The following is a 13,307-nucleotide window of genomic DNA, read 5'->3' as shown; positions in this document are numbered from 1 at the left end:
ACATGCCTAAGTTGGAGGAAGCATATATCGATGTTGTATCCCCCAACACAAAGAAGTTACTCGAACCAATCGCATCCGTCAAGCGTCTTTTATTATGCTTAACAGTCAACAGTGCTCAGGTAATAGATCTTTTACCGTCTTCAACAGATATTTAGTTCATTAAAACATATTTCTTCTTTTGGTATTTATTTTTATCATATAAGCAGGATGTCTATTCGGGTGGAATTGTCTTCAATCAGCTAGAACATCTTAAGCTATGTACATGCAATACATATTGGTCAAAATTACTTATCCAATTGCTCGAAGATTCTCCTAAATTACGAGTCCTCGAGCTCTATGTCAACTATCTACTATTTTGGTATTAATTCACTTTATGTTTTAGCCTAACGCTACTTTTCTTATTCTCAAGGAACATTCACCTATCAGTAGGACTCCAATGGTTAACTGGAAGAATCAACTGAGCTGTGTTCCTCAATGTATTGTGACGAGTCTCGAAACTTTCAAGTGGATAGGGTGTGAAGGAAGACAAGAAGAAATAGATGTGGTCGCATACATCTTGAACAATGCTCCTTGCTTAAAGACTGCAACAGTCTTGGCTGATGAGTCAAAAATTGATCCGCAAAGAAAAATAGAGATGATTAATGAGTTGGTATCTTCTTCCCTCGCTTCAGCCACATGCAAGCTCACGTTGAATGGATCATTTGCTGAATAGGATTTGGAATTGCATCTACGATCTCTCATTGTTATTGATATATTTGTTTTTCAATTATTGTCAACCCTCAGATTTTCTACTTTGTTTTTAATTAATACGATTTTATATTTATAGTTTGTTTGTTTATTAGAAATTAAAAGGTTTAGTAAATTAATCTGAAATTATAAGATATGCTATAAAATTTAGGAAAATACAAGTTTGAAATTGATTGCCAAGGTTGCTTAAAATTGAAAAAATAAGTTGAACAAAATTGAGTTGGAAAATATTCAACCCATTCATCTCCAAAATAGTGGTTGAACAAGTTGAACATATTTGCTGTAGGATTAGTTTATTTTTTCAACTTTTTAGGTTGAATGGGTTGAATAGATTTTTCCAACTTCTTCAACCTCTTCCAATCAAATGGTGAAACTTGGTTGAATAATTTTTCTCAACTCCTTCAACTTTTCAATTGTGCAACCATTTGCACCCATAAAACAAAGAAGGAAAAAAAACAAATAAATTCAATATTAATTATCGAAATTGAAATTAAAATAGTATAAGATAATTTTGAAAGATTTTATTTTACTTGTTCAAGATTAGGGTTTCTCTTAATATATCTGAGACTACGACGATGCGAATGGGTGACTGCAAAAACCTTCTGAAGAGAAGTAACAACGAAAGGTGAAATATCTTTCTTTGATTATCCGATGAACTTATTTCTCTTAAGCCATCGCCAAATCTCACTTTTACAGCTTCGATAGTGTTTTTCTTTTGTGCTTGATTCCCGTTTACCTAGTTTTTTTATATATATAAAAAAAAATACTTACCAGATTTGCTAGGGTTTGTGCTTAATCCACTTATCTGATTATCTACTAAATCGTAAATCTTGGTTTTATAATTTCGATTATCATGAATCTAATTTGCTTTTGTCTCCTGTTTCTAGGTAAAATTCCGAAGAAAGAATCAGCAGCAAAAATATTGAATTATCAGATGGATCATATGAATGAGGACAAGATCAGTTATCTTCCTGAAGATCTGCTGGTAAACATATTGTCTTTACTTCCTACAAACGATCTTGTTGCCACAAGTGGTGTATCGAGACGATGGAGATCTCTTTGGAAGAGGGTACATAGACTCAGGTTCAACGATCAAATCTACGAAGGTAAAAAGTACGACAGCTTCCTTCACTTTGTTGAGAAATCTTTGTTATTACATAAGGCTCCTCTAGTAAGCCTCATATTGAATGTTGGTCCAAAATGTACTGCTGATGATATTGGTTTGTGGATTAAACTCGCGTTGGATCGTAATATCTGCGAGCTAATCATCAAACATTATCCTGATCATGGACACATCTCGTTATCTCGGAGACTATGCAACAGCACAACCCTTGTTGCCTTAAAATTCAAGAATGTTATTCTTGAGACTATTTCGCTCCCAGCATGTTTCAGTTCACTCAGAACGCTTCACCTTGGATATGTGAAGTTTTCCGGGGATGAAGATCTTCGTAGTCTCTTATCAAGCTGTCCTTCACTTCAAAGCCTTGTCGTGAAACGACACAATGAAGACAACGTGAAGAGATTCATCATTATAGTGCGTTACTTACAGAGTTTGACGATGTACTTATCACCCCTACATGACGCAGCGGATTCAGATGCGTATTACATAAATACACCTTATCTGAAGTACTTGAACATTAAAGATCATTGCACTGATCTTTACTCTTTTGAAGATATGCCTTATCTTGAAGAGGCTTACCTCGACGTTGCCTTCACCCATTCTGAAAACTTTTTTCAATCTCTTTCCTCGGTCAAGAAACTCTCTTTATGCTTAAAGAAATCAAATGTAAGTCTAGTAGCTTAAACCCTCTAATCTCCTTTAATTGATTTTTACATGTACTTAGAAATGCTCGTGTTATGTGCAGGCTCAGTATCCTGAAGGTATTATCTTCTCTCAGCTTGTGCATTTGGAGCTATGTACATGCGATGATTCAAAGTGGTTAAATCTACTCGCGAATTTGCTTCGAGATTCTCCTAATCTTCGAGTGCTTAAGCTTAACGATATGGTAATTAATTTCACAGTTCCTCTCGCTCATCACTTTATCTGTAGTAATTTATTTACTTGTTTTCTTTTTTGGATTGATGATCTAATTACTGATCACCATGTTTCCTGTCCTGTTTTTTTTGTCAGAACCATAACGTTGGCAAGCATAGCTCTCGTTCTTGGAACCAGAAACCGAGTTGTGTTCCAGAATGTTTGACTAAAACTCTTGAAACTTTCGAGTGGGTAAACTATAACGGAACATTCGAAGAGAGAGATGTTGCGGTGTATATCTTGAAGAATAGTATTTGCTTAAAGAGGATGCTTATCTCCCCAAAATTCAACATTTCAGAAGGGAAAATCAGCATTTCAGAAGGGATTATTTCTGATTATCAGATTTTTGCATCTTTGTTCACTGGCTCGAGGAGTTCTTGTGAACTCGACTGAGAACTAAACATCTTTTACCTTTTTTTTTTTTTTTTTTTTTTTTTTGCTTTGGGTTTCTTTTTCATGGTTTAAATAAAAAAATCTAGGAAGAATTTTCATGGAAATTTTTAACTATTTCATGAGATAGTTTCTAAGTCTGTTATTCTTGAAACTCTCTAATTATAAGATCTATATGAAGGAGCAAAAGAGGAGAAAGAAGTGGTAGCATTTATCTTAAGAAACGGTTACCAATATTTAAAAAGTGCAACTCTTATCTCCTCTGTATCCATTGACAACGACAAGAAACTTGAGATGCTTAAGGACTTGTCATTTTTGTCAAGGCTTTAACATACCTGTTATCTTATGTTGGAATGACATTACATGCTGTTCAAATACATGATTGAAAGATATATGCTCAACATCTATGGGATTCCTCTGTTTTTGCTAGGTCATGTATTTCTAAGCATCTTTTGTTCTGTTTCCATGGAAATAGTAATACCTGATTTCAGACTCTTCGGGTTTATTTAGATGATAAATTATTTCATTAATTGTTTGAACTGATCCATAGTAATCCGTTCTAGATTAGGATCTCCATAATCTGACTAACTAGCTTTTGTTGTGATCCTCTGTTACTGGATGTATATCTTAATTAGAAAATAAAAATATAAAATGGTTGAAAATAACATAAAAATATATGAAATAGATCTTTTTTTTTAATACAAGAAACATTTTTTTGGTGAAGCAATAAAGAAACCTTTTATTCTCATAATTAATATATCGCTGAACCAGGATTTAGGTTTTCTTAATTGTTGAAACCAGATCAAGCATTAAAACCTGTGGCGGCGTTTTGCTTCTTGCCTCGTGGCTGGCTAATCAGTCTTAGTGTCTTTGTCAGGTCCGGTTCAAGTTTCTTCACTGGTTCCTCTTTATTTTGAATTTAAGTTTGTACTAATCTCAAACTGACTCCTGATGAGAAAATTAGAGTCTTACAGGGTCAATGATTCATGAGAAAATCAAACTTATATATATTCACACTCCTAATTGTCTTTTCATTGTTTTCAGATTTGGGAAAAGACTAGAAAAATAAACTAGCGTTTTGGAATTCAAAAAGGAGTTGGCTGATAATGGATACGATAAGCGACTTGCCTGATACGCTACTATTGAAAATATTGTCTTCACTGCCTGCGAAAGATGTGGTAGCCACAATGGTTTTGTCAAAACGGTGGCAAACGCTTTGGATGTTGGTGCATAAACTTGAGTAGGATGATAGCTATCAGAATCCTAAGTATGAAAGATTTTCACAATTTGTGGATAGGTCTTTGTTTCTGCACGAGGCACCAGTTATAGAAACCTTGCATTTCAAGCTTGGTAAAATCTGTGGTAGTGGAGATATTCGAGTGTGGATTAGAGCTGCAGATAAATGCTTAGTGCATGAGCTGATTATCGATACTTCTTCTAGTAAAATTCCAGTCACACTTCCTAGGAGCTTGTATAGTGGGGGATGTACAAGGGTTGTGACCTTGAAACTAAGTAACGCGGTTCTCGTGGATGCTTCCTCCCCGATTTCTTTCCCATCACTCAAAAACTTGAGTCTTATATCCATGACGTATCCAGGTGGTGATGAGTTTGTCAAGAGGCTTTTATCTAGTTGTCCTGTTCTTGAAGACTTGGTAGTGAAGAAATATCCAGATGATAATGTGGATATTTTGAACGTTAGAGTACCTTCTCTAAAGAGTTTATTCTTGTACAAACTGGCGCACAGACTTAATAAAAACAAATCTCATGGGTTTGTGATCGACGCTCCATCTTTAGAGTGCCTGGACATTGTTGATTATTCACGTGGGTTTCGCATCGTTGAGAATGAGTTCTCTAAGATTGTGAAAGCCAATATCAATATTTTATCTCCCCATACGGAGCAAATTTTGGGTTCTATAACTTTAGCCAAGCGTCTTATTCTCTGTTTACCAAGGTCAGAGGTAATATCTAATATGCTAATTACTACATGTTTTTGCTTTTAGCTTTTCTACGGGTTTTCTCTTTAAGACTAATTAGTGAACGATACTTGATATGTTAATGACTTAATGTTATCAGCGACAAAGCTACTTATCTCTTGATCAAATTTGTTGGCACTACTTTTCTCATGTATTCATCTTATATGCAGGATGCATATCCTGTTGATCGTGTCTTCTATAGTCTTGTACATTTAAAGATGTGCACATGTGAGATACATTGGTTTAATCGACTTAAGCTTGTACTTAGAGATTCACCTAATTTACGAGCTCTCCAACTTGAACAGGTACACACACATATATATATATAATATACACATATATCTCTACCCAAATCATGATAATTTCTTTTGATATAATGCATCACGTTAATTTATCTTAGGTCCATGGATTTCGGGACGGGGAACAACGTCTGTGTTGGAGTGAACCGAATTCAGTTCCTGAATGTCTATTAACGAGTCTCGAAACCGTGGAATGGGTAAAGTATAATGGAACAGAGGAAGAGAAGGAAGTAGCAGCCTTCATCTTAAGAAGCGGAAGCTGTTTGAAGAAGGTCTCTATCTCCTCTAAATCCGCTGACCGCGATAAGAAACATGAGATGCTCAAGGAGTTGGCGTTATCGTATAGGCGTTCACCTACCTGTCAGCTTGTATTCAACTGACGTAACATCTTTGTTTGTTGGTGTTTGATCTTAATGGTTATATAAGCCATTACAATTTTTTAATGTTTTCTCTTTTCCATATGATTTAGTCCTTTGGTTTTTCTTATGTCCTTGCTCTCTCCATCTATGCGTACTTTTAAAAAGAAATACCAACACACTTGCTCTCAAAACAGGTTGGTTATCTGTTGGTGCTTAAACTGTCATATTTTTAGGTTAGTATCAAATTGTGTAGGCAGAATTTGCTCAAACTGGTAAGATCTTATTTACTTTGTAGAATTAAGATATGGTATCAAATAGTAAGACTAGTCACTTTTCTAGTTCTTTTTTAAAAAAAAAAAAAAAAAACTCTATTCCAAGTTTATCAATCCAAAATATACATAAGAAGACATCAAATGTTTTCCATCCTCAAATCTCATTCACACGATTGTATCTAATAAACAAGTGAATCCTTAAATTCTTAATACATACTACCACATCTGGGTGATAATCTCTTGTGCCATAGTGTCAAAGGTCCCTTTAGGAAGAATGGCTTAAAAGCCACTATCTCGCAAAAGTTGATCAAAAATGCCAGCGTTCTATTTTTAATTTATTTTATAAATTATTTTAAATTATAAAATATAGAAAAGACTAAAAACTCCTTACTCTATTTCTTTAACCTAATGACTTTAAACACGTCTTTTTCACCCAACTGAAACAAAATCAGATCTCAAATAAAGAAGAAGATGACAAAATCCAGAGAGATCAACATGAAATCAAACGAATGAGTGAAGAAAGGTGATGGGATCCTAGTCGCTGATGGATCTGTGTTGGCCTCAGATCCGGTGAAAGACCGCTGTTGGAGTTTGCGACGGATCTGTTAAGATCCAGGGATGTAGTTTCTAAATAGAAGACGAGGAAGCAATGAAGAGGAGTAGTGAAGGTTGACGCCGGAGGAAGAGGTGACGACGGAGGAGTAGTGGAAGGTTAACAGCGAAGAATCGGCGATAACAACGGTGAATGAAGCAAGAAGAAACGATTTAGTGAGTCTGGCGGGGCTAGGGTTTAGAATTGTAAAAGTTGTGTCTGCAACATTTGTACCATTTTGTACCAGTTGTCCTATTATATCTTGGTTGTACCAGTTGTCCTATTTATATCTTGGTTGTACCAGTTGTCCTATTTATATCTTGGTTGTACCAGTTGTCCTATTTATCACTCACTTGTACCCAGTTGTCCTATTATATCTTAGTTGTACCGTTGGTTCTATAATATCGAAGTTGTACCAATTGTCATTTAGTTGTACTAGTTGTACTATTCATTAAGGGTATTTCCGAGAAATCGTATTTTCAATGGCATACAGATTAAAAAATGGCACACCAGATTAATTTCTTTCATTTTATGGCATTCTAGCCTCGCGCTCGTCACTTTACGGTAAGTCGGTAACATAAGTTTCGAGTGCAAAAGCACAATAATACCGCTGACCAGTAACCTCAATGCTTCTTCCTGAAAGCCTTGACACGGAGCTTGCACCTACCAAACACACCATAGCAAATTTATCTCTTAGGATCCCTCCCACTCCACACAAGCAATTCTGAGAACACCATGAAGGCAATTTTGATGTCAGTTACTTCTCGTATATCAAATTTTTACATGCAGTATATATTGTCTTTAATTTATCGTATCTATATATGCTGTATAACCAACGTATATATATATATATATATATATATTGATAAATATGTGAATGTTCCTTAAATGAAAAGCTTGTAAAAGTTGCAAAAGATTGTTCCTTGCCAAAAAAAATATTAAAACAAGGGTCTAGGCCCTTTTTAGTATGAATTGCGGCCTACTCAAATCTAGGCCCGTTTCTAAAAGGTTTTGAGGCCATATATAAACGTGTCTATGGTTGTTTAATTTGTACTTCTTTATTTATACAATTAAGGAAAAAAAAACCCCTACACAGGTACTCATACAGTAGTAGGGTTTTCGAAGAATCAAGGAAAAGGGTTTCTGTTTTCTCTCCGCATTAGGTAATTTCCTTGATCTCGATTGTTTAATAAATTTTCTTCTTAGCTTTTGACTTGCACGTCGCCAAAGAAAAAATTCCTTGGATACAGCTACTGCTCTGTTGCATGATATGGCGACGATAAATCAGTTGTCCGATGCGCTGCTCTTGAGAATTTTGTCTTTCCTGCATGCGAAAGATGTTGTGGCCACGATGGTTTTGTCCAAGAGATGGCGTTTTCTTTGGATGTCTGCACCAAAACTTATATACGATGATAGCTATCATAATATTGAGTATGGGAGATTTTCGCATCTTTTGATGATGGTGCCAAAGCTCGTGTACGACTACCAAACTATCCAGTATAGAAGATTTTCGCGGTTTGTTGACAGGTCTTTGTTTATGAACGAGGCTCCAATTATAGAAACTTTGCACTTTAAAGTTGGTCAAATCTGTGGAAGCAAAGATCTTCGGATGTGGATTAGGGCTGCAGATAAAGGTTGTGTGCGCGAGCTGGTTATTGAGATCGATAACAAAACGCCAGTCACACTTCCGAGAAGCTTGTATTCAAGTTGTAGAATGCTTGTGACCTTGAAGCTAAGAAACGCAGTTCTTGTTGATGATACCAATCCAATCTCTTTCCCGTCCCTAAAGAAACTGAGTCTTGAATCCATGAAGTACCCATGTGATGAATTTGCCAACAGGATTTTATCCAGTTGTCCTATTCTTGAAGACTTGGTTGTGGAGCAATGTCCTGATGACAATGTAGCTATTCTAAGCATTAGAATACCTTCCCTGAAACATTTATTTTTGCATAAATCAGATCTTATAGTTAAAGAGGATACTCATGGGTTTGTGATAGATGCTCCTTGTTTAGAGTGCTTGGACATTGTTGATTATTCGCATGGTTTTCGCATCATTGAGAATAATATGTGCAAGATTGGGAAAGCAAATGTTGACATTTCTCATCCCCATACTGAGCAGCTTTTGGGCTCTCTAACTTCAGCCAAGCGTCTTTTCCTCTGCTTACCAACCTCTAAGGTAATATGTTGTTTACTGCATGCTGTTATTATATCCTCTTGTGACAAAATTTGTTGGCACTACATTGCTCATGTGCTAACTACCGTATTTTATGCAGGATGCATATCCTGTTGGTAGTCTCTTCAGTTCTCTTGCATACTTAAAGTTATGCACTTGTGAGACAGAGTGGTTGAATATACTTATATGTGTGCTCAGAGATTCCCCAAATTTACGAGCTCTTGAACTCAGCCAGGTAAAATATGTATAAATTATTTACGTTTATAGTTCTATCAGGTTATTTTCCATGCATCAAGATATCAGTATGATTGATCTAATCAACCATAACTCTATCCCATTTATCTTAGTACCATCCCCTCCGGACTGAAGAACCGCGGCCGTGCTGGAATGAACCAAGCTCAGTACCTGAATGTATTTTATACAGTCTTGAGAGCTTTAAATGGGTAAACTATCAAGGAACAAAAGAAGAAAAAGAACTAGTGGGATTTATCTTCAGAAACGGTACCTGTTTGAAGAAGGCAACTATTATCTCCCCTAACTCTATGGACGGTGACAAGAAACTTGAGATGCTCACGGAGTTGTCTTTGTCATCCCGGCGTTCACCCATCTGTCAGCTTGAGTTCAGCTGAAGAGAAGTCATGGTCAATTATGATTAACATTTTTTTCATTGGTTTTTGTATTTGAATCTTAACAAGATAATATAGAACTTGGGGTGTTCTTTCTTTCCAATATTTTGGCTCTTTAAATTTCATATGTTTTTACTTAAATTTATCTTCTTTATAATGGTTCGCTGACGCTCTGTTGGTGATTAAACACACGTTCTGCTCGGAGGAGAGGATTCCAGTTAGTTAGATGAAGTTTTGATGTTTTGTATATTCTCTGAATAATAATTAAATTAAATTGAAGGCAAAATAGAACTATTTCACCTAGTTGTATTTAATTATAATTAACTTTTGAACCTGGTGACAATTAATACTTTTCTTGTAAACCTGATGACAAATAAAAAATTTCTTTAATTTGTAATATTACTACAATTTTGATATGAGTATATATATAATGTAATCAAAATATAATATAAGTATATTTCCTATTTTTAATGTATAAGTTCCTTTTTTACTTAAACAATTCTATGAAAATCTTCTGATTGTTCGTCTTAATTTTGTCAAATCGGTATTCGGTAGTGAATCTTACATATGACTTCAATTGTTTTTTTTGCCAAAAGCATATGACTTCAATTGTAGAAAATAAAATCTAAAAAGCATCCCTAAAAAAAAAACAGTTTAAGATCCCTTAAGAAAACGACGCGTCTTTATTTTTTCTTAAACGATGCTCTTCTCTTGTTATTAAAAAGGAACCAACGTTGCGTTTCAGACACGAAAGCAAAAAAACAAAACAATATATATGCAATTCAATCGGCTATTGTGTTCAATTCCATTCCTCGCATCTTTTAGAAGCGTACTTACTTACTTCTTCTTCTTCTTCAATCTGTCTGAAAATATCATTCGTCTTCTTTTTATATTTCTTCTTCTTCGTTTTGTTTTCTGAATAAACTCTATATGATGGTTCCCAGTAATTTAGTTCGCAATCTTCAATCCCTGAGAAAACTATACGCTCTACTCGATTCAAATTCAAGGAACGAATATAATCCCGAGGCATATCAGGTGAGAGTTTTATTTACCTCATCTTCAACCTCCACACAATCATATTTTTTTCTCTCATCATATTAATTAGAAACCTTCAAATTGCAGTTGGATGAGGACACTCAGTTACTATTGAAGAGATTCCTAGATGTTGCTTCCTATGAAATTTTCCTTAGACAATCAGAGGTATGTTAAAAAAAAATCTGTATTCACATTTTTGTTTATACATTTCTGATCTTCATGATCGTTGTCAGTGTTCTTCTTTCTGAATTTTGTTTACTGTCAATTTTAAATTTTGTTATACAGATACTTGCGTCACAGTTAGGTTTAAAACCGTCGAATGTGGTGGATGCCTCTGCAATGAGAGTCAACGGATCTCAAATCTCAGAAAGTGGGAAACTGTTTGAGGCAAAAGGAACCTTAAAGCGCTATACTAGTAAGGATGGTTTGACAGAAGAAGTCACTGATGCAATGGAACTAATTGATACACAGCTTTCTGCTCTAAGCTTTGTTTCTAATCGTGTGGAAAATGAAGCAGAGATATCAGTTCCAAGCCATGATGATCCAGTTTTGCCTCTTCATGATCAGTTTGCTCGGATCAAGTTATCTCAACCTCTTCCTGTCGAAGTCCTTGATTTCAAGAAGCCAGGTCAAAACAACCACAATTTAACAAGCAAAAACAATATAAATTATAAATAATAATAAAATTTATAGACCCGTGGTGGCGGATTAAAATCTAGTGATTTTGGATTATGAATGTTAACATTCATAAAATATACTTTTACAAATCTAACCCCATACATACGTAAAATATTATAAATCTTATAACAAATTTAGTTTTTAAAATCAACCCCGCACGTATGTGCGGGTCCGCACCTAGTTTATTGTTAAAAGATAAGAACCTAAAAATAACAACCTGTTCAAGTGTTAGAACTGGGCCGTTAGACACAACAAAGCAAGCGATACCACTTATTAGGCTATGATAGAATGGTTACGGTGCATCCGATCGGTAAAAGGGGAGGGTTAGCTCTCTTTTGGAAGAATAGTATCCAGTTGGACTTTCAGTTTTTTTGATAAAAACCTGATTGATATTCAGGTGCAGTTTGGAGTAGAAAACTTTTTTCTCTCTTGTGTGTACGAAGATCTAGATGCTAGTAAGAGCCTAAGAGGGGAGCCGTATGGGAAAGATTAAGTCAAATTGGATTGAAAAAAAGTAACAGATGGTGTATCTTAGGTGACTTTAATGCATGTACATACATAGGCGCATACATACGTATAAAATCAGAAATTGGCACACAATTTTAGATTTTTTCCATTGCTAAGTGTTTGAGATGATTGGATAGGTAGAGCACCTCCAATGGCAAGCACCTAATAAAATGGTCTATCTATATTTATAATTCATAAAAATGTGAAAACAAAAATTTAAACATTTATGAAAATGTTTTATTCTTTTACATGAAAATGTTTAATTCTTATGAAAATGTTTTATTCTGATCTAAAAGTTTGATTTTTTGAAAACTTCAGATAAATGTTAGTTTACATTGACTGAAAACCTTGATACACACTTTAATAAAAGAAAGAAACAAACCTACATCACAATCTCCTCAAAAAGGCATATCTCCTTGTGATGTGTTCGACCATTACATATCTGAAATTTCTGAGAATGGTGTTGTACAAATATGATCTTTGTTATATATTATCACAAATTCTTAGTGAGACAATTATTCCATCTACTAGGCTATACACACAAACAATTAAGGTTATACACAAGAAACAACACTAAAACAGCCAGACCAGACAATCATAAACCAGACCTTCATTCACAGGATTCTGCTGTCGGTCGACACCACCACCAGACTGCACCACTTCTGTAACACGATTTCCTTTTGCGACATCAGATGGTGTGTCAATCGACACAGCAACTCTGCAACACCTCCGTTGATGATCTCCACCATCAATCAACCCTAAAACTCCATCACATCATCTCCCACGACGACACATCCAAGAACAGCTACACAAGGCCACACAATCACCACAAAAGCACATAAAATATAAGGGAATCATTCATACAACCACAAAAAAAAAAAAAATCGTGCAAGCCCTAATTGCTCCGATAAGCCATGGTGATGTAGTCACCTTGATTTAGAAATAGATTTAGGACGAACGAGATAAGGAACAACACCACAACAACCTTCCTCACACCAAAAACCACAAAACATAATTCTCCTCTCCTTGACAACCACCAAAACAGACCCTTATGCTCCTCTTAACCCTCCTCAAGGCTCCCTTTGCTCTGAGGATCAAACTTACAACATTTCTCTTTCTTTCTCTTTCTCTCCCAGAAGCGACAAACATAACTAGGGCAAAGAAAAGAGGCTTGTTGAGCCTTTAAAAGATTTAGGTTTCTCTCCAAACCTAAACCAAGTTAAACGGAACAATTTTGAAACACACTGAACAACACCCAGTTTAGTGGTGTCGACCGACATCCTCCTTGGTGTCGATTGACACCCACCATAAATTGGGTTTAGGATGATACAATTTCCCCCTAAAAATAGTTTTGCCCTCAAATCTGGAACCACCTCAACCTATCCAATAAACACCTCCAACCACCGTCACAACGGTACATACCATCAACCGACCCCACTGGTCAATACAACTTTGGCCCCCGGGCCAGCACAATCCTGACCCTCTCGGCCAAGCCCAATTCATCTACCCTTAAGTTGCAACCTTCGAGTGATACTGATCTCAATCTCAGACCACCCGTCTTTGAGACATACCGATCTCATCTCAGACCCCCATTTTTGATCCATATTGTCTCACCCTCAGG

General features: G+C 35.7%; 3 protein-coding genes and 1 pseudogene across 3 annotated transcripts; all 4 read left to right on the top strand.

The window, feature by feature from the left end:
* Nucleotides 1–2: 2 nt before the first annotated feature.
* Nucleotides 3–712, top strand: LOC104755834 (putative FBD-associated F-box protein At5g38565). The gene is made up of 2 exons (XM_010478307.2): nt 3–119; nt 383–712. Exons 1-2 carry the CDS (start codon nt 3–5, stop codon nt 710–712), a joined length of 447 nt encoding a protein of 148 aa, XP_010476609.2.
* Nucleotides 713–1,600: 888 nt separating this feature from the next.
* On the top strand, nt 1,601–3,279 carry LOC109127048 (putative FBD-associated F-box protein At5g56400). Its single transcript, XM_019231229.2, has 3 exons — nt 1,601–2,533; nt 2,613–2,753; nt 2,879–3,279. Exons 1-3 carry the CDS (start codon nt 1,601–1,603, stop codon nt 3,173–3,175), a joined length of 1,371 nt encoding a protein of 456 aa, XP_019086774.1. The 3' UTR covers nt 3,176–3,279.
* A 993-nt stretch (nt 3,280–4,272) lies between these two features.
* Nucleotides 4,273–5,824, top strand: LOC104755824 (putative FBD-associated F-box protein At1g32375; annotated as a pseudogene).
* A 1,937-nt stretch (nt 5,825–7,761) lies between these two features.
* On the top strand, nt 7,762–9,571 carry LOC109127665 (putative FBD-associated F-box protein At1g32375). Its single transcript, XM_087478099.1, has 3 exons — nt 7,762–8,843; nt 8,941–9,075; nt 9,188–9,571. The coding sequence occupies exons 1-3, from the start codon at nt 7,938–7,940 to the stop codon at nt 9,467–9,469; spliced, it is 1,323 nt and encodes a 440-aa protein (XP_087334225.1). The 5' UTR covers nt 7,762–7,937; the 3' UTR covers nt 9,470–9,571.
* Nucleotides 9,572–13,307: the final 3,736 nt, after the last annotated feature.

The sequence above is a fragment of the Camelina sativa genome, chromosome 2, assembly GCF_030686135.1.
Source record: "Camelina sativa cultivar CO46 ecotype springtype chromosome 2, ASM3068613v1".
NCBI lineage: Eukaryota > Viridiplantae > Streptophyta > Magnoliopsida > Brassicales > Brassicaceae > Camelina > Camelina sativa.
This window is presented reverse-complemented; position numbering and strand designations above follow the sequence as displayed.